At 39.2% G+C, this 20,928-nt stretch overlaps 1 protein-coding gene across 2 annotated transcripts; it reads left to right on the forward strand.

The window, feature by feature from the left end:
* Positions 1-246: 246 nt before the first annotated feature.
* On the forward strand, positions 247-20,648 carry eda (ectodysplasin A). 2 transcript variants are annotated; one of them, XM_086178850.1, is made up of 8 exons: positions 247-680; positions 15,618-15,705; positions 17,345-17,383; positions 18,016-18,186; positions 18,537-18,571; positions 18,674-18,725; positions 19,216-19,346; positions 19,599-20,648. In XM_086178850.1, the coding sequence occupies exons 1-8, from the start codon at positions 357-359 to the stop codon at positions 19,857-19,859; spliced, it is 1,101 nt and encodes a 366-aa protein (XP_086034976.1). In that variant the 5' UTR covers positions 247-356; the 3' UTR covers positions 19,860-20,648. The 2 variants fall into 2 exon arrangements, with proteins under 2 accessions (XP_086034976.1, XP_086034977.1); XM_086178851.1 differs by having other exon boundaries at positions 19,216-19,340.
* The last annotated feature ends 280 nt before the right edge of the window (positions 20,649-20,928 follow it).

Here is a 20,928-nt window from a genome sequence, read left to right on the forward strand (position 1 = left end):
CCATCCTCACACCCTGCAAAAAGAGTGCCAACACGCTGTGTTATAACACCCTGGACGGTCAGTCCCTCAAGGAGGTGTTGCAGTAAATCCTTTCGTCCATTAGATGTCTCTCGATTACAAGACCTGGTGCATCCGGCCCCCCCACCGGCACCGCCGGGGCCCGGATACTGACCAATGGCAGAGGCGGTGGGCGGGTTTCCATGCGTACTACTGATACTCTGGAGAAGTTTAAGGCAACCCCGAAGCTGTTGCTGCACCTATGAGTCTCCAGGGTGATAAATAGCCGCGGCTCGGGTGAGAAAAACGAGCTGATTATGCCGAGGTGAAGAGCACCTGACTCCCCGCTCCGTCCGATAATGGCCTGCGATGGTTCACTCGAGAGCTTCCCGGAAAAAGTGATGTCCAGATCGGCTCCCTGCATGTGCGGCAAGAAGTGCAGGAGTCGGAGCAGCAGCGTCATCTTTCTGGGATTATTCCTGCTGTCGCTCTCCTTGCACGCTGTCACTCTCGTCTGCTATTTGGACTTACGATCCGAGGTTAAAAAGGAAATTAAGCACCAGAAGCGGGACTCTCTGTTGACACTGTCGGGATCGGAGTTGGACAATCCGCTGGCTGCGGAGCCGCCGGCGGCGCTCCCGCGACTGGACCCAAGCCGGAGCCGCGATGCGGAGGATCACAAGGTAAACGAGGGGGGGGGGGGGTGTGGAGGGGAGAGAAAAGGGGGTTGTAATGCACCGGAGTTGTCTCTAACGCGACATTGTTTCCATTCCACACGCACGGAGGTCGGTCGTGTTGGTTCTTCTCCTCCCGTTCCCAGATCACGGTGTCAGGTTCTGCGTTTGTGCGCTGCCATGGCATGTTTTGGGCAACTCATCTGCCACTTTCTCTTTTCATTTATTTATTTTTTTTGTTCGGGGGTGGGGGGGGTGAGAGGAGTTGTTTTTTTTTTTGTTTTTTTTGCAAGCTCACTTTTCCAGAGACGATGTGCGTTGATTCGGAGCTCCGGTACGAGCGGTTCCGTCTCCTGCAAAGCCAAGGTAAACTCAACCGGGCGACATGTGGACGTTTAACAGACGCCTCCTGTGCGTTTTTGCATTGGGAAAACACACAAGGGCCACCAAAGGTGACCAGTATCTAATTGCTTGGAGGTCGATAAACGATCATTCATGCATCTTTAAAACCGCACCGGTTCCAGCGCTCCACCCAAACAGACAGGGGCTGCTGGGCACGGCGCCCAGCTGGATTCACCGCGCCAGGTCCGTCCCAGTGCTGGAGCAGGTGGAGGGACAATTAAGTGGATCACCAGCAGGTGCAAAGCCCGAGGGCTGATGTAAATTCATCAGGACTTAGATGGGGCAGTTGATTCTTGGAGCGGGGCCAGCCTCACCTCACATGTGTTTTCTTTTTTTGAAGCTGATTTAATGTCCGTGGTGTTGTCTCCACCTTCACCTCCCAGCCCCCAATAACAAATACCATCACTCTCATAATTGCATCGGCACGAAGGGACCGGCTCTGCTCCAAATTTCCAACGCTCGCTCACTCGATGAACATGTCACCGGATGCTAAACATAGATATATGTATATATTTTCCCCCCCGAGCGAGGGTCCTCTGTGTGGGGCGGTCATCGAGATATTGGACACCGCGGAGGCTTTCGGGCCTCTGTAGGAAAGGCCGAGCTCCAGCTGATCAGTTTCTATCCGTGTTTGCTTTGTATCTTTTTTCCTCTCGCAAATGGGAAGCTGAGACCACTCATTTAGTCCTTTGTGTCCTTTGCTAAGCTTATTTTAGATAGTAGTGGTTTCTCCGGTTGAAGCGGGGAGAGATGGGCCTGGTATTCAATCCAGATGGTGACGCTTCGTGAGGTGAAAGACTGTGGCCCAGCTGTAGATATTTAACAGCGCTGTGATTCTGTCCTTGCCAGATGTCTGCATTAAACAACTCTGATTACACATCCCACAGTTTACATAGTTGGAGAAACAGGAGCATGTGGCGTTTGGATGCAGCTGCCGCACTTGTTAGCTTTTGAGTCGATGCCTTTGAAGAATCTTTTTTTTTCGCAAACCTAAAAATTGTTTATCGGATTTTTCGCATAAGTCTTCATCAAAGGCGTTTCGGCAACATCGGGAAAATCTAAAGTGATGTGCAGGTATACATGAGTAAGAGAACACCAGAGTCTATGTGGAAAACCGGCATGAGCTAAAACAAGCAAACCTCACGGATACACATCTGACATCTCTGTTGAAGATAAATAAAATGTTGTTAATAGAGATAAAACAAAAAAAAAATTGCCAGTCAGGTGATCTAAGGCCCGCAGATTTCAAATGGGAAGGACCCGGGGTGCTGACCTCTGTGTGTGTGAGTGTAAAATCAGCTTTACACTCCATATTTAATTTGTCACATATCATTTGGTGGATTTTAAACAGATGGGTCAGTGCTGGACATAAATCAACCGTGGTATAGCGTGCCAGACCAGGTGTTTGGTTTCCCTCCCTGTCTCTTACTTATTTATGACTTTGTTATACACACATTGGCAGCATTTTCTTCTTTTGTGACATGCCTCGTGCAAGACTTTTAAGAGGACTGTCTGAAAAAAAAGTTATGGAGGTGTTGTTTTGTTTGTTTGTTTGTTTGTTTTTATATCCAGGTTGGATATGGATTTGTTTTTTTTTTTTTATACTTTCTATTGAACACTGACACAAAGTCAACTCAATGATACATACAAATTATGCAGGTCTAATTTCGGATCATTTTAATAAAGAAAATGTAAAACAATGCATTGTTTAAAAGATAGGTCAGTAAGTGGAGTAGGTAAAGGAGTGGAAACAGAAAGTATGCAGCTTATGAATTGATCTCTGCTATCACACTGGTATGTGGTATCTGCAAGAGTATAGAGATCAGCTTCAGCACCAGGACTGGATGTTGGATCACTGTATCACTGTAAATTATGCAATAAAATCAATTCATATTTTATATAAAAAAATGTGACTGTTGTTGAAAGGCCGAGTATCAAGCAAGTATAAGCTGAAATACACATCTCTTTTCACTTGTTATATTATCTGTGTGACTCAGGATTTGGCAAAGTATCTAGCACGATCAACCACGCTTACAACACCAGGCCTCATCCATCGCCTGTCACTTTGAAATCAACCGAATGTAGCATGTTAATCCTTAGGCCATTATTCTATCCTCCTCCCACTTGCCAAAGAAACAATATCTGTATGCACATGATGCACAAAGGCGTGAGAGACAGTTATGGAGTAGCTTGGCATCAGCAACACCAGTGTACCTCACACAAATAAATCCACATGCGCCATTATTTTTTTTGCATGTACAGCAAAGAAAACATTTTAGTAATCCTGCGCAAACTGAGATTACAAGATGATAAGCAATAAAATGTGGTGCATTATGCAATTAGATTACACAAATACAAATGCCTCTTAAAATACGCCATTACAGATAATTCCCAGGGAGTACATCATCTTTGGATTTTTCAAGTTGTCATAATACCACGAAACTAACTTCTATATACTGTCTAAAATGTGTACATTTCTTTCCTTCTTGCTATGTGACGTATTATCTCATTTTTTTTAAAATAAACTTAAAACATCGATGGAGCTCTTAGTGTTAATTAATGAATTAATTGATAAATATGAATCGTACCCTATGCTTTGCCCAGTCCTCTGCCTTTCCTTTCAGCTGCTCCCTTGGGGGCGGTTGCTGCAGTGGATCATCTACCTCCATTTAACCCAATCTTCTGCATATTATTGTTCTTTATACCAGAAATTAGTCTGCTTGTCACAAAAGAAATCATTTAGTTGAGATACATTGGAGGCCATTAATCATCATACACTGGCTTGTAGCTACCTGAAGTCTCCGAGCTTGTCGGTTTGTGTGTTGAGTTTCTGTCCTCTGTTGGTAATCAGATTTAAAGATGGTTTTTAAGCTGGACTATTGAGGCAATTTGCAGCAATTTTTCAACTCCTTTTCTCAGCAAAGCGCAACATGCGACTTGGACGGTTTGGTTGCACATATGAATAAACGAATGCAGAACATTTCCAAACACTATCAAAAAAGCATCAGATGTTCTCAAAGTAGTGCCTGCAATTCAGTCATTTCTGAGGAACTGTTAATTGAATATTGGGCCATTATGATAGTTTACTTTTTTGCTCTAACCAACAATTTTCAGGTCATGTAGGGTGCATCTAGCTACAGAATTTATTTGCAGTGATTCTAAAAGAGGATCAAAATGCAATTAAATTGAGGCAGTTTGAAGCATTGCAAGAGACAGTTGTGCTTAAAGTGAAATATTGCTAACTGGCCAGACCAAAACTGTTTTTTCTGACTTTCAGCATCCCGCTTGACAAAGTTAACATTCCGGAGTAGGCACAATGAAAATAAGTTATTTAATGGGACTGAGCAAACTATAATACACTGGGTGATGGTAATAAATAGCACTGCAAAAATTACCTGTAATAAACTATAGTCAAAGGCCTGCGTGGCATATGTTTACTCTACACTTTCTCGGGGTGCTAATTCTCTAAAATCCTTGGCCAGGAACACGCAGCATGTCTACTTTTGCTGGCTGCTGATTACAGCTTTGAGGCATAATAATATTACCTGCTGCGATAAAAACACTGATGGACTGCTTGATGTCCTAATTCAAAAGTGCCTATGGTCCACATTTTACAAGGGTGGACGGCGAGATTCATTCATTCCTTAGCATTTTATTCGGGTCACACTATTGTGAATCAAGTCATTTTCTCTAGTGTAAAACAGTTGACAGTTTTTCTAGATTTAGGCGTTAAACTTACTTTGGTCAACATAACTCAAAGAGCAAAGCGTCTCCTGACACTATCACTGAAAATCGCTTGAATCGAACGGAAGGCACTCCAAAACAGCAATGGTGTGCTTCGAATTGTTCTAACTGGGAGAAATGTTAGCTATACTAATCCATTCCAAGGCAAAGGTTTATCACACTGGATTCTGGTTCGCCTTAAGTAGCACTGAAAACGGCCATTATTCAGATGCATGTCTGGGCAAAAGTAGAGGAATTCCCTGAGCTATGTGTGTGTGTGTTTGATTTGCTATCAATCACTACCACCTGAACCTGCTATGGCAGTTTGCTTGTAATTGGTTTTGAGAATGAAACAGAACCACTGACCTGACTGGGAAGGATTTCCCAATTCTTCCTGGAAAAGGGTTGGACTTATCCCCAGCAAGTTGCTCTTCTCAAACATTCTGCCTTTGCCTGCCCTTCCTCTCCACCATCAGTGTACCCCAAGTCTGCTCCATTTGTAAACAAAAAAGGGGTGGCCATGCAAATGAATGCAATCGACCCTTTAATTTCTCTAACCAGTCATTTGAGTGAATGGAGAGAAAAGGGAAACTGGGAAAAGCAGACATCAACACAACTGTGACTTGAAAAATCTCATAAAAATTCAATAATAATGATCCAATTTGGCCCCTGCTATTGTTGGGAGTCCTATAGACCTTGTATATTATCATGACAGCTGGACTCAGTATGGAATCTTCAATTTATGTTCTGCAAGATAATATATCTGTAACAATTGGCTCAACGGCCAAATTTTTCAAAGACCGGGACAATGTTGACAATTCAGAAATTCACCAAACATAATAAAAGGTCTCAGGACTGCATTTATGTCCAATGCATTTATGTCCAGAAACCCCAATTCATAAAAAAAATTAAAGGTGTAAATTGATTTTTTTTTTTTCAGCCGATTCTACTTGCAAACTGTGTTTCCACTGTTGCTATTTGAGGATGTTTCTCAAACTTTTTTTTCCCCCCTTATCACTTACAAAGACTTGCCAAGAGAAACCTTGAACTCACATGTTTTTAAAAGCTAAAGACAGCCATCAGTTGTACAACCTCACCTTAACATCAGGAAAAAAAAATCTGCAAGAGTTGTTCAAGTCAGGTAATACTAATCTATCAATTTACCTTTTCATTTGGTTGTACTGAAAGTACCGTCACCATAACCAAAGTTTTTCAATCACATTGTCAACACAAGACCACATGGATGAAACTGCAAGAAAGAAAAACATTGGTTTTAATGTGAGTCCTGCTGCAAGACTGTTTAATGCAACAATCTTAAAATAAATAACTAGATAAACACAGTTATCAATGTAAAAAAGATAAGATCATACAGCTGTTTAGCTAAAATTTAGCCAGGAATGGCTTTATAACAAAATTTAGTAGATTATATTGGCTTATATAAGCATTTACAAATTTGGTGGCATCTTCATTCTGATTTTACAGACAGCCTACAAAGTGTTTGTTAAAACAGAGGGAGAATATATTTAAAACCTATGACGAATTTGTGGGTGTCTGATTGTTTACATAGAATAATCTGTTTTTTGTGTTCCTCTTATTGTTTTTGTTAATGATCTTTAATGAAGTCATAGATACAAATTACAAGATCCCATCTCTTAGCATCATCAATAAAAGCAATATGTTGTGTCCTTTTATACTTAACACAAATGTTCTGAAAGACCTTGATAACTCAGTGTTTGCTGCTACTTGATTAAAAAGACATTACTTTTTCATATTTATTTTGTGTGTTATTAAGAATAGCAGTACCACTAATGTTAATAATTATGGTGTCGTGGAAACCATCATATGCAAAGAACAAATCAAGGTGAGATATTATTGTATTGCATCACTGTAATTATTTTATGAATAAAACAAAAGAACTCTCCTAAAAACAAAAAGGTTTTGATGACAATAGCAATACATGGTCAGTGTCAGGACATCTTGAAGTGAAAGTGATGAAACTTCTGAAATGATTCCCACATATGAGGAAAATCTTTTCAGCTATAGAAGTGTTTGAGGGAAAAGAACTGGCGGTCAAAAATGTTTCTCTGATATAAAAAAAAAAAATTATGATTGACTCCATGTTTAAAAAGTTGAACAGAAAAGTTTTGAGACAGGTTTTGAAATAGTGGCTGCATGCTTTATAAAAAAAAAAAAGAAAAAAAATAAGAAGCAGCTTTGCCATGATTACTTATAGATGCACCACAACATGTGGAATATTTGTCCTCTTCATGTAATCCATCATGAATGAACGATGGGAAATCAAGAAATTGATTCCCTATTTTCTTGAACATTTCAGGAGCAGGTGAATTGAACCAAGGGACTTTTCAATTCCAGTACGACTCCTCTCACCACCTGAGCCCCACCACCTCTTGATTTTGTCAACAAAATGACATTAGCAAATTAGTATGTTACTATTAAATGCCACAAGCACGCCTGTTAGTGTCGGTCGTATTTCAAAAGGGAATGTTTAGCTGCAGCATAACAGGTATATACTTGTCAAAATCTTCTTGTCGTGGCACCCGGCCTTGATTTTCTAACTCGAAGACGTTTCGCCCCTCATCCGAGAGGATATAAAAAGTACTGAGCGGTATGGAGGTCATATTCATTAGTTATTCATAGTTCCCAATTCACACACCATCTTATTCTTCATCCATCTAGACCAGATTTGCTGCTGTAAAGAGAGCAGAGGATTCTGCATTTTATTAACACCTCTAAGTGAATAAACATTCATGGTGATGTGTCCTTGAGCAAGTCAGTAAAGTCCAGCTGTCGCACAGATTCTGCAGCAGTGAAATGGTTCCCACAGGTGTATGCGTGATATTGCTAAGTTGGACAAACAGTATTCAGTCACCGTGGCCTTTTCACTCAATTTCAAAACACAAATGAGGTCTTTCTTTGGGGTTTTTAATTGAGCTATCCCAGTTTTAATCGACATTGTATGAATTCATTCTCTTTCTTGAATGCCTTCAAAGTCTCACATATAACAGATGCTGAAACATCTGGCATATAGTTAACAGCTATTAAAATGTCTGATTGATGGCACACCAAGTCCAGCAGCATGAGCCCGGGGCTCCAGGGTGGGCGCTCATCCACATCTCCTTTAACACTGAGGCTATCACTGATTAATTACTATAGATAAGATTGCCATAAAAATCATTTAAACCCAAAGTTAAATATTCATGAGTGGTGCGGCTTGGAAGCAGAATCACAAAGTGGTTCGTTTTCAAAGCTTTCAATTAGAAATCTCATCGCCTGCAGTGATGCAACAATCTGATGTGTGGTTGGCAATTAACGGAAATCATTTTCTGGAACTGTCCGTGATTCGATGCTTCACAATGTCAGAGAACACACGCAAATATATGATCACTCCTTTATGTGATATCTTGCCCAAAAACCACAGGCCCTAGTTCTAGTCTTCGTTCCAGGCATATTCTAAATGTTTTTTACATTATTCATCCCATTAAAGTTTGTCTTGCCAGCACAGCAATGATGGACAAGTCAGCCACCCCCGTTCTTGCACCCTGGCCAACTGTGCAACCCGTGCAACATTCTGATCTGCAATTTTGCGATTTCGGCTCCGATGCTTATCCGAAAGGAAGGCTCATTCATTTGCGAGGCATGCGTATGCATGGAATAAATATTGCCGGACCGATGATACAATAAAAATCAAGTTCCCCTCCGCTCCCCCCATCAGTTTCAAACAGAACAAATGTCAGGAAATGTCGGCACTGTGAAGTGCAGAAATGGGAAAAAATACACACTGTTGTTGTAGTCTGTGTTAATAGGGCCAAAGAATCTTGTGATTACAAAATTACACATCCCTGGGGATACTGATTTTTAGTCATATCCTCACCGAACAACGGGGAATCACAGCAGCGCCCCGGTCTTTGAAGATTTGAAAGCCCTCTAATTAATAGCATTTTCCCCTTGTGCCGAAAGAGAATGGTTTACTCAATAGTTGGCGCTTGGCATACATACCGACACATTGTCATCCTGATTTACTGTAACCCTGCATGCCTTTGAAGAGTGCGAAGGCTGTTAAGGTTGTAATGAAGAGAAATTATGCGAAGTAAAAATAAAACCATTTCCTGTCGTCATAGAATGGAATTAATTTTACGCTGCCTTCATCTGAAATACCAGCCGCACCTTTGGTGGATTCCCTTTTTTGTGGGCATTCTAGTTGAGCTCAATCTCCTGCCGAAATAGTTGTTGAATCAAATATGACAAATATGTAGCGTCATATTCCCGAGAATACACGCAGAATTTTTTTTTTTTTTTTTTTTTTTTGAGGTAAAGGGCCCCTGTTTGCCAACAGCTGGAGAGGAGATTTGGAGACACCTGTGGGCCTAATGAACGCCAAGCGCCACTGCTCACGGAAACATCTGGATGCCGAGATGCTTAGGTCAAGTTGTAGAGGGCTCTAAACATGAATGATAACTTTCTAGGTAGGAGGCATCCTGCAGGGTCAGGTCCTGCAGGCTTTAGGCAAGATTAGACCTGTCACAATAACTGTTTTGTCGGACTATATATTATCTCAGATATAATTGCCATTACATGATATGTCATTCTAAAACCACTTAATGCCACCGCCGCATTTTACATGGCTACGCTAATTCAAATACCATGCGTTCCAATTTAAGAGCTTCCAGGGCTCTGTCTGGAAGTATGATATCAGCTATGTTTACAGCCCAAGCACACACCAGCCCACACTCACTACTGGTAGTGAAGAGCTTTGAGATAATTCTGGGTTAACTTGATGGACTTTTGCAAATTTCTCAGTTTAAGGGGTTGTGGAAAAATTCTAAAGGTGTGATTGCTTACTTGTGTTTAATATCTAATTTGCAAACATGCGGCAGCAGAAATAATGCACAACAATGTACCTGAGACCAAATGACTGATTTACATTTGTAAGTAAGTGTAGGGATAAGATGTAGACATATAATGAATGATCTAATAATGATGATTGGGCGTTCATTACAGTGTAACTGTAAGTACAGATAAAGACTGCATATAGGAGGAAAGCAGCTAGAAAAAATGGACAATAGTTTCAAAATGCTGATAAATAATTCAAATGGATGAACTAAGCCCCTCAATCCAGTTGTTGTTTTTTTTTTTGCCTATTTCCAATACGACCCATGTATCTTCAAACAACATATATTGATATATAACGTAAGCTGTCAAATTAAGTGTTTTTTTTTTTTAATTTCATTTTTTTGGTCTACAAAATATTTAAAGACTTGAAGCTTAACTATAGCTGACAGTGAAACTTGTTGGAACATGTTAAAGTGGTGACCATAACCCGGGGGCAAGTTCAGGCATGACTGTACGGCACACAAATCTGTATTTTTGTCAAACTGTGATTTGCTCATTTTCCATCCAAGAAAGTTGGATTATTTTATTTATTATTATAATATATATATATATATATATATATATATATATATATATATATATATCGATGTTTGGAATGCAAAACCTCCTATCTGCAAATTTTTCGATTTTGGGTTTTTGCATTGAATTGTGAGAAATGGTATGGCTCCACATTTTCAGTCTATCTGCAAGATAATCCCGCCCTTTCTTTTGACATAAATGTCACATGACAAAACTCCGACTTGCACAATGAAGCAGAAAAAAATAGGAAAAAAAACACTTATCTGCATTGTCAGTGGTAAAAATACATGCTATGTATTTTTAAATTATTACATAGAAATATAGTCTGTGAACAATATATTCTTGAATATATTCTTGAATATCTTTAAAAAAAAACATACTATAATCAAATGAAACATTTTTTTTCATTTCCTGAAAAAAGTGTTTTTTTCAGACAGGAGGTTTTGCATTCCAGCCATCGATATATAGATCTTAAAACAGAAAAAAATAATCTATTCCTTAGAAATGCTCAGAATCATTTTATCACATTCAAGATTAATGATTACTCAATAGCATTATAATGATGATATTGGTCTGTATTTATCTGGCTCTAGAATGACAGAAAAATGACTTGCTGTTTTTGTAATATTTATTTTGTCATATCCACTTGTTTGGGTCTCAAAAAAGATGTTATCATGCCAATACCACTTTCCCTTGCCTTCATTTTTCTATCATTATTTCACTTTGAGTTTAGTGCTCAGCATTTATCAAATTTTATATTTAGTCAGATTTTTGCTTTCCAGTGAGTATGAACCATAAGACAATGTAAAAAAACAAGGTCCTTGTTTTTGTAAGGATGCCAGAAATACAGCCTTTTGCCAAATGGAAGCTCTTTGGTAATTCTTTGGAAACTTTGCCCTTCTTCTTGTTATTACTTGTTGTTCAAGAAATCCAAGGCAAACAGTAAGGGCGTGATAGTGCACTGTGGCAGGAGTATTTCATATTTCCAAATAATCACGGCAATATGCATCATGTATTGAAATTAATATCACATCTTTTTAGACTGCAACGCCGAGAATAGAGTGGGACACAACCGCCTCCTTGGTTTCGCTTGAACCTTCACTGGTTGACAACAAAACTAATGATTATTTAAATAATAACCAAAGTAATCCCAGTTATGTCATTCACCTTGTTATTATATTTTAAGTGTCAATATTTAAAGCATTTTTTTCCTCAATCCATTTGAGAGATCAAACTTTATGATTTTTGACTCAAATAAATTTGACATTTAGAGTCAATTAATTCTTCTCACCCTCTCTGTTCATTAGATTTGAGGTACCTGAGAGATACCTGAGGTCCATTGTTTTTTGTTTGTTTGTTTTGGAATCCATCTTACTGTTTTATGTTTATTTGCATTTTATATTTAATAGTGTATATTGCCCTGTCCCTGCATGGTGCTCTGGGCCCCTTTTCTTGGAGTGGTACCTAGATGCCATTTTTTTAAGATATATATTGCTTTTCGAAGTCAATTTACACTAGCCCAAATGCACTTTACATTTTAACGTTCAGCCACGTTTTTCTCTCAAGTGAAAAAAAGCGCATTATGGAGCTGTTGTAAACTGATCAACATTTGAGCCACATGTATCAATTCAACAAGTTGAAAACTTGTAAATAGATTTGATGCTCTTTAACAGGGGTGACCAACAAGCTGTTCACAGCCCACTGTTTCTTAGGTTCCCCCCTGTATGGCTTACCTTTAACTATGATAATTATTGACAAATCCTCAGATGTCTTCCACTTCTACAAATTTTCATTAGGAAAAAATATGATGTAATGTACAGTGAATGCCTCACAGTATCACAATAGCGTAATCAATATATTTGAAACAAATGGGTAAGAAATATGAATTAAGGGCCGAGACTATAGAGACACAAAGACTAAAGTGAGGATTCTAATGGCAAAGCAAAGCACAAATATGAAGAAGAAAATAAAACGTTCTTATCCAAACAGAGAGAGTTGTATTTTAGGGTTGTGAAATGGGAAGCCTTTCTGTTCAATAACCCAGACTTCGCGGTCACAATTAAAAGTTTCAAACCTGGAGCATCATTTCAGCTTTCTCCATGCTAATATTGACAAGCAGTTTCCCATAGACAGCAATCTTCACAAGCAAGGTGAACATGTTGAAAAGTTAATCGGAAAGAGCCTTGTTATTCACTTATTTTACTCTTTCAAATATTTACAGAGGGTCACATCAGTATTGTTCATTTCCACACTGAAATAAATCAAAACATTGTTCTGTTCTCACTGACACACATGTAAGAGAGTTACTTTGAGTAACGTAAATTGAACCTATGGAATCAATGAGCATATTATAGGTAGTTACTTTTCCTTTTGACCCTTTGTGATGGTGTAGTGTGTTTTAAGGGTCTTAATGCTGGCTAACTTGGCCAATCCTGGTCTAAGATGCAACTTCTCACTAACAGCCAGAATAGTTAGTGTACATTTTCAATTTGGACCATTTTGTTCAATATATGTAATTAGATATCTGAACATTCTTAGAACAACCTTTTTCGCTGCATTGCCATTACGGAGTCATGTCGGAAACCAGTATGGATTTTTAATTATGTCGCAGAGCATGAGACTTATACAGTTCTGTTGTCTTGATTTCTATAAAGGCTCTCAAATATCTGCTTTCTGTCATCTCATTTTCTATCTGGGATACCAAAAGGTTAGAAAAGCTACTCAGACAGAAGTTAACGAACATATACCCATATTTTGAGGGGACTTGGACTACGGGTAAAGTCCTATCATTGTGTTCATTGATATGGCAAACAGCAGCCTTACTGTGAGCGTTGCATGACATTGAGAAACACAGTTTAAGTACTAAACTTGCCCATCCGTACCGTGCCAGTGGTGGATGCCATGACACAGTACAGCTTATCCTTCACCACAAGGGGGAGTGTAGGCTCCCACATGTGAGGCAAGATACAGAAGAAACTTAAAACATACATTTTCCTCTGTCTTCTTAGGGCTTTTCGGTGGCTCTGTATGAAACCACAGAAAGAGGCACGAGGAGTTCAAGCTGCTTGGAGGAGGACGTTTTTGACAGATGGGGTTTAACAACTATTTTAACCTAAGTGTCACTGAGAAGAAACATGGAATGTCATCTTGTGCCCAGTAGTGGGGCAGGAGAAGTTGCCCACCCTTTCAAACGTTAAGACTGGATCATTTAATCAGAAGATTAAGTGACATGATTTATTTATTCACTTCATTTAGATTTTTGTTAAAGTACTGCAGATGTCACTATAGATGTCAGTGACACGAAGTATAAGAAGATTTTTGATAAAATACAATCCATATTTGTCTCACTTCAGAGTGACTGGAAGCGAGAAGGACTTAGTAGAAGAGCAATAAAAAGGAAGCAATGAACGGACGCTCTTTACCGTTTTGAGGATCCTCTAAAACAAAGCCTGGCTGGTCAAACAGAAAAAGAGCTCTAAATATTTGACATGAAACTTTGTTGGCAGAGTTAGTCACACCCTTGTGTTGCCATCAGGTCAATATGTCCTACACAGTTCATGTGAATGTAGGTCGACAAGAACCAGTCACATAAAAACACAGGCATGCGGTTTGTCCCGCCACTCACTCACCCATGGGAACACCCCACCACTATAGCACAGCTTTTTTTTCTTATTTTAGGGATGACCTCAGACTAGCTCCATCAGATCCGGTCGTTGATTCTATTTTTTTTAACTTATTCATGCTCCAATAGAATAGGGCTGGGACCAGGTGCCATTTGAATGGGTATTGCTCTCAAATGATCTGCAATTCATATCCTCCTTTTGTATAAAAAGGTGAGTTTTAGAACATGTCCAGGTGACCGTCTCAAAGTGCAGAAACACAGACAAAAGTGACTTTGGTTACAGGATAGGTTACAGCCCCAGTGGAACAATGACTTGGCACACAAATGAATGTGCTGGCTGATGGTGTCTAACATCTTCTCAAATGCAGAGTTGTCTCTTTGCAAACATTACACCAAAAAAAGGAAGCAGCACTGGAAACATGGGTTTGGCTTTTTGTTTGTTTTTGTGTTGTTCTCGGCCCCCTCCCCGAAAATGCTACACGCAGACTACGTTTTTCTCTGTTTTTCCTCAAACAATGAAAATATTCCATTTTCATTAGAGGGTGTTTTTGGTTTTTGTCCTTTTATGACATAAATATAAAACGTTGTATAAGCATGGCACAACTTCATGCCATACTTAACATACACACAATAAACTATGTTTCTGTTTGAAGAAAGCAGCATGCATTATAATATACTTTTATAATACGAGTCTGAAACTGAAATTCACCACCAAGCTGTAAATCGAATAGCCAGATAAGGATTTTTTTTCTCCTTTAAGAGCGAGAGACTTTTCAAATGATCGTCCTTGGAAATCGAACATTCCTGATTTGATTCTCGTGCTCTTCCAAGACCGTCAAAGTGTTCTTGAGCAAGACACTGAACCCAATACCGCTCCCCTGGTGCTGCTAAGTGGCTTCCAACTGCTCACAGCTTATTCATGATGGGTTAAATGCAGAGAAATAATTTTCCCACAATAATAATAATAAAAAGTAATGGGTGATAAAGCAGTGGATAATAAGGCTTCCTGTCAGTGAAGCTGCAAGTGAGCACTGAAGCACAATTTTAGTAACTTCTTTCAAAGAACTGAAGGGTGTGTCGATGAACTGTCAGCCTCATCACATGCTGCTATTTCCAGGGAGACTGATAATTTCAGGAATTCAGAATTTGTTTACACTGCGCAATGAAGCTGTGAAAATGATAGTAAATTCTGTGACTGACCAATGAACAGACATTAGCTATACAGGGTCTCGTTCACTAGGCCTGTTTGGATGCTCTCCTAGTATATTTCCTGATGCAAAAGTGAAGTCATGATACTTCACTTATGCAGAAGATGTGAAAAAAATAAATGTTAATGGCATATTTACTTGAGCTGATATTTGAGTTGTGACTGACATCGACTGTAACACAATCTTTTGTTGTGTAATAGCAATTGCTGGTTTTTATGCACGTGCCACCTGCTGCCAGTAGTAATACATTACAGCAGGGTTCCAGTAAAAACAACGAAAACATTTATTTTTCAGGGACAGGGCCCCTTAAGGTCTCTGAAACCTGGCCAATCAGAAGACAGTGGCCTACCCAGGACGGTGCCTGAAAGAGAGGGGCACTAAAATGGCTTGTTTCACACTGGGGATAAACTGACGCTCTCAATAAAGGGCCAGGATAAGGATTATGAATCAGGATTTCATTTAACCATGAATCCCACTAAGCTAATTTACTGGAGTCCTGGAATAAAAAACCTTGAGGCAAAATGGAACTTACCCTTTCATGTTTACCTTCTTTTGCACCAGGAGAGACAGAACGACTTCCATGCCACTGAAGATAATAGAGGCATAACTCAACGGGCGAAAAGAAGTCCAAGCAAGCAGCCAGAAACAGGTACAGGCTGCTCACAATTGATTTACTTCTTTTTTGATTCATGTCTTCTCACACCTGTGTGGAGTTGAACATTGACCCTCATTTTTCCAAAGTCTATTAGGTTGAAATATCTTTTTGAGGGTTAATTAATTGAAATAATATCTTGAAAAAAAAAAAAAATCATGCAGTTCACCTGCTTCTGTGTTTCATGGGAAAAGGCAGAAATCTGGTTAACATGTTTGTTTGGACGTGGTTCACTACAGGCTAAATATCAGGCTTATTGGGGGCTTAAGGTCTTAAAAATTGAAAACGGTAGTTTCTCACTTGTTTTGCTTTGAGCTCACTTAATAAAACTGCTTTGGCACATGATGCTATTGAGTTTATTGATTATTAGTGGCATAGCAAACAAAAATACCACAGGATTGGGTAGGGTTTCATCAGTTTGAATAAGGGAAGACAGCATGTGATTATTTCCTCATATCTAAATGCTATCGGTTCCCTTTAAGATATTTTCTAACCTGATGAAAACTTCATTAGCAATCAAATAACAAGTCCACCACAATAGCGCACAATAGCACCATATGGTCCATATGATGATAAAAAATTCTTTTGCTCTGTTTGTTTGCAATGAGAACTATGCATATAAAAAAAAAAGCGAAACCTTTGAAGTTTCATGTCTGGGTGCAACAAGTGCAGCATGATCACAAGGCATTCCAATGTCTGTGGCGTGACACTGAATACTTGTGGGGGGAGTTTCGTGATTGTGTTTAAATTAGGAGAAAAAACTCACCTTTGAGACTTTGTACATAAATCAGTAAAGTCCCAAGCCTCTAAACACTAATCATTTCCAGGTCCTTCCACTGCTCTCAGTATACAGACAAAGGCTTTTGTAATCCCAGCCTTAGATGTGTGCTTGGGTGTGTGTATGTGTGTGTCCTGTGTTCGCACGTGTATGCTTGTACGTGTGTTCCCTGCCTTCCTAACGGGCACCAGATTCCAGATAGGGCTGCTCGTTAAGAAAAATCTATGCGGATGCATCTAGTCATTTAGCCAGAGGAGAAACACTGGCCATATGTTTGAGGGGGACTCAAACTGTGAGGTTTTAAGGTTAAATGGCCTTTGTAGTTGTAATGGCATGGTAAACACACGAGCAGCGAGACGGCCTTTTGAAAAAGATTCTTCAGCTGCACACAGGCACACAGTGCAGGTTGTCTTTCAAAGCACTGACATAGCTGATGCCCCACCAATGCTCGTGCACGCAAACAGACATACGTGGTTGCAAAAGCAAGACGAGGCACACAATCACATGCACATGCATAGACTTTCATCTGCATTCTCCATCTGGGCTTAATTCAAAGAAAAGGATTTTGGCAGGATAAAGTATCTCTCTAATGATCTTCTCCAGTTCCACTGCCTGCGAATGCTTAAGGCACTTGTCCGTACAGAAGAGGTGAAACCACACTAACAAATTACTACACTCGAAGATCCCACAGACTGACATACCTACACTCCATTGCTCAGTGTCAAACATCTGAATCTGTTATCTTAGCCTATTTAGAAATCTACACGGAATGAGCTGGATACTGTGGATGTTATTTGAGATGAAAATTGTTCAGGAGACCATTCCCAGTCCAATCACTGACTTTTTCATTTCTTTCAGAATCAACTGGAAAGGAAAAAAGGAAAGAGAAGAAAAAAGGTACCACAATATTCTGCCTAAATGTCCATTTGTTGGTCATTTAATAGCCTGCTACCTGCAGCCCACTTTGAAATGTTCTTGTATCGGCCAAAGATGTGATCCCATAAGGAGTTCCGGCAAACCATGGATCTTGTAAAATAGCGTGATGAACTTTTTGTGATAATTTTCACATTATATAATATGATGTCCAGAGAGACACAATAGCCGTACATATTCACTTTCAAAAAAATAAGCTACCTATCCTGTACACCAATTTGAGATATTGTCTTTATTTCAACCTAATTTTCCAACACATTCATGGTCAATCAATGCATTTTGTCAAGTGGCTAGCAGTATAAAGTATATCTCTTTTATGTATTTTATATTTGAACCATTTTAGAAGTTGTAGCATTGTTGCCGTTTTTGACAATTTTAGGATCAGGGCACGAGGTACCCGTTACGCTGTGAATTACTCATCACTTCCCCATATCTTATTCATACATTCCCAATTTCTTACCATCAATAATGAAGTATATTAATTTCATCAAAGCAAAACCACTCAGAATTTACCTATGATTTTATGTGCGCGTTTGATTAAATAATAGATTTGACTGCATGGTATTTTTCAATGACAATTTGTTCCTGCCTCTTAGGGAAGAAAAGGCCTGTGCCTGGGCCTCCTGGTCCTCCTGGTCCCCCTGGTCCACAGGGGCCACCGGGCATCCCTGGAATCCCTGGTATTCCAGGAACCAATGCTGTGGGGCCTGCAGGACCCCCTGGACCCCCCGGGCCACAGGGACCTCCAGGCGCTCAAGGTCCAGCAGGTATAGAACTCAAAATAGAAATGAGACATTGATACACTGAGATAGACAAAACTTCAACTTGGGAATTTTGAAAACAAGCAGGAGTTGAGAGATTCGCTCTTGGATTACAAAATATTTTCCAGAATATAGCAGGGTTCCCACACTGGAATCAAGCTCAAGTTGTCAAAATGGAATGAACTCATTGCCTTTTAAAGTGATACTTTCGGATGGTTAAACATTCTGTCAGATTGCAGTGATTTATACCGTTGCTTATTTTGTTAGTGTACCATTAACCTTTGTTCGTCATCAGTGTTTAAGGCCAGAATCTTACCAATGCTCTATTTTTTATTTTATTTTTATTTTTTTTGCAGGGGTTCCCGATAAGTTGAAAAGTAAAGAATTTCAGGTAATGTGCATCTCCTTTTGAGATACTATCATAACCCTAAAAAAAAGTCTGTGACAGTATTGCAGCATATCTGGATTAGTCACAGACATATTTGCTTTTCAGCCCGCTGTGGTTCATTTACAAGGGCAAGAAACAACTATTCAAGTGAGAGAAGGTAAGTCTTCTGTTTATCCTATTACAATTGCACTGTACTGGAACGTTTTTCAAATTAATGGACAGGCTTGTCCTTGTCAGGGCCATCTTTTATGGACCGAATTTTCAACTGTAACCTGATTTATTTTGTTAAAATGGAAACTTGCTGCATGATTCAAAAAAATGTGCCGTTAAAAGTGATATATATATATATATATATATATATATATATATATATATATATATATATATCACTTTTAGCAGCACATTTTAGACATATTTAGATATATTCTAGTGACAGGCTGAATCAAAAATATTTATTCTGTATAAAGGTTGAGTCATTTTGCTTTTAACCGACTGAAGGACAGGATGTTTGTACTGTCAGTTTGTCAGAAGGGAGTATAAACATCATAAGCAAATGTTAATGTTGAGCTCTGGTCTAATGAACACTGTTGAATGATTTTTATGTTTACTGTTTTTCTCTTTTTGTTTGTTTTTTTTTACATGTTTAGATCTGTCTGAAGGCATCCTTAGGAACTGGAAGATGGTGTCCATCCATCACCGTGTATTTAAAATGCACTCTCGCTCTGGGGAGCTAGAGGTGCTGTTGGATGGTGTCTACTTCATATATAGTCAGGTAGAAGTGAGTACGGTCCTTGGCGTAACTCGTACAATTTGCACTTCAAAGTCAAAAGATATTGCAGTTGTTATTGAATTGCTGTTAAAAATGCATCTTCCTTCCTTCTGCGAAAAAAAAAAAAAAGTTGACCTCCATAACTTAACCTCTTGTCAGCCACTGTGTTTCATCCATAAATAAGCTTTTTACATCACCTGGTGATTTTCTGATTACCCCTCTCAGTCTTATGTGAATGTTTTCTTCTCCCGTTTCTGTCAGGTTTACTACCTCAACTTCACAGATATAGCCAGCTACGAAGTGATGGTAGACTCCAACCCGTTCCTCCGCTGCACCTGCAGCATTGAGACAGGCCAGCGCAAGTTCAACACCTGCTACACAGCTGGGGTGAGCCTGCTCCGAGCTGGCCAGAGGATCTCCATCCGCATAGTCTACGAAGACACACTCATCAGTATGACCAACCACACCACCTTCTTAGGAAGCGTCAGACTTGGGGAGGCGCCATCTGCTGGGCAGAATTGATAGCTACACAATCACCGTCTCGAAAAATGAAACTCAAATAAAGCAAAGATCCGATCGGCCCAGTCCACGCCAATGTCACTGAAAACCTTAAGGATGAGTAAAGCTGAAAAAGACATTTGTTCAAATTCACATCTATCATTCAAAGGACAATGTGGACTAATAGGCTTCCGCTGCCCATGACAATTCATTGAGCAACAACCTTGATGAGTCAAATGCCCTTTTGTTTATCAGTCAAATTTAGCTATACCCGGTCATCATTGTCTCAACACGGACGGCATCTCTCTTTCCAAAATAAAACGGACACTGCTCTGATAGATTTTATATTTACAGAAATTTTAGGTGCTGTTGAATGTTAATCTTGTTTCTCAAGAATACCATCCACCAGCCTAACTGAATTATTAGGATTTTTTAAGACTTTCCAATTAATTAGCTTAACTCCTTTAAGAAACTTCAATGATAGGAAAGGGTTAAAAACAAAAAAGAACTCTGCATTTCCCTGGGTTGCAAATCTATGAAAACATAGTTTAAATGTTCAACGCAATTATAGAAGTATCTATGCAATGTTGAGAAAATCCATTAAACTGGAGTTATAAGGTATTCAGAGTATCAGCACTATATATTTTGCACACATTTGCACTACAGCAGCCCTGCAGAATATCAGTAATATGTTTTTTTACAAGACTATTTTTGTTACCATATGACTAACTACATGTGGAGAAATGATAGTTGTTTATACATCTCTGTACATATTGTATATAAAATGGGATATACTTTTGTAAATGGAGTTGATTGATGGATTAAAATGTTTCATTTTCTGTCCAAACACACTTGTCTTGTCTTTTGTCTTCGTGCAATCACTGGTATTGATTTAAAAAGTTAAAACAATTTCTCCTCTGAAAAGAATAAATGTTTTTTTTTGCATGGAGCCTTTTGGCTTTATTAAAATGCAAGCTTTTGCTTTGACCACAAGTTTCATGGTACACCCCGATTTTGGCTATCTTCTTATACTGTATAATATGTTCCATGTTGAAAAACACAGCGGAGCTAGTTCCTCATTGAAAAAGAAGTT

Source organism: Fistularia commersonii, chromosome 31, assembly GCF_037954325.1.
Source record: "Fistularia commersonii isolate RoL2024-O1a breed Wild chromosome 31, RoL_Fcom_v1.0, whole genome shotgun sequence".
Classification (NCBI taxonomy): Eukaryota; Metazoa; Chordata; class Actinopteri; order Syngnathiformes; family Fistulariidae; genus Fistularia; species Fistularia commersonii.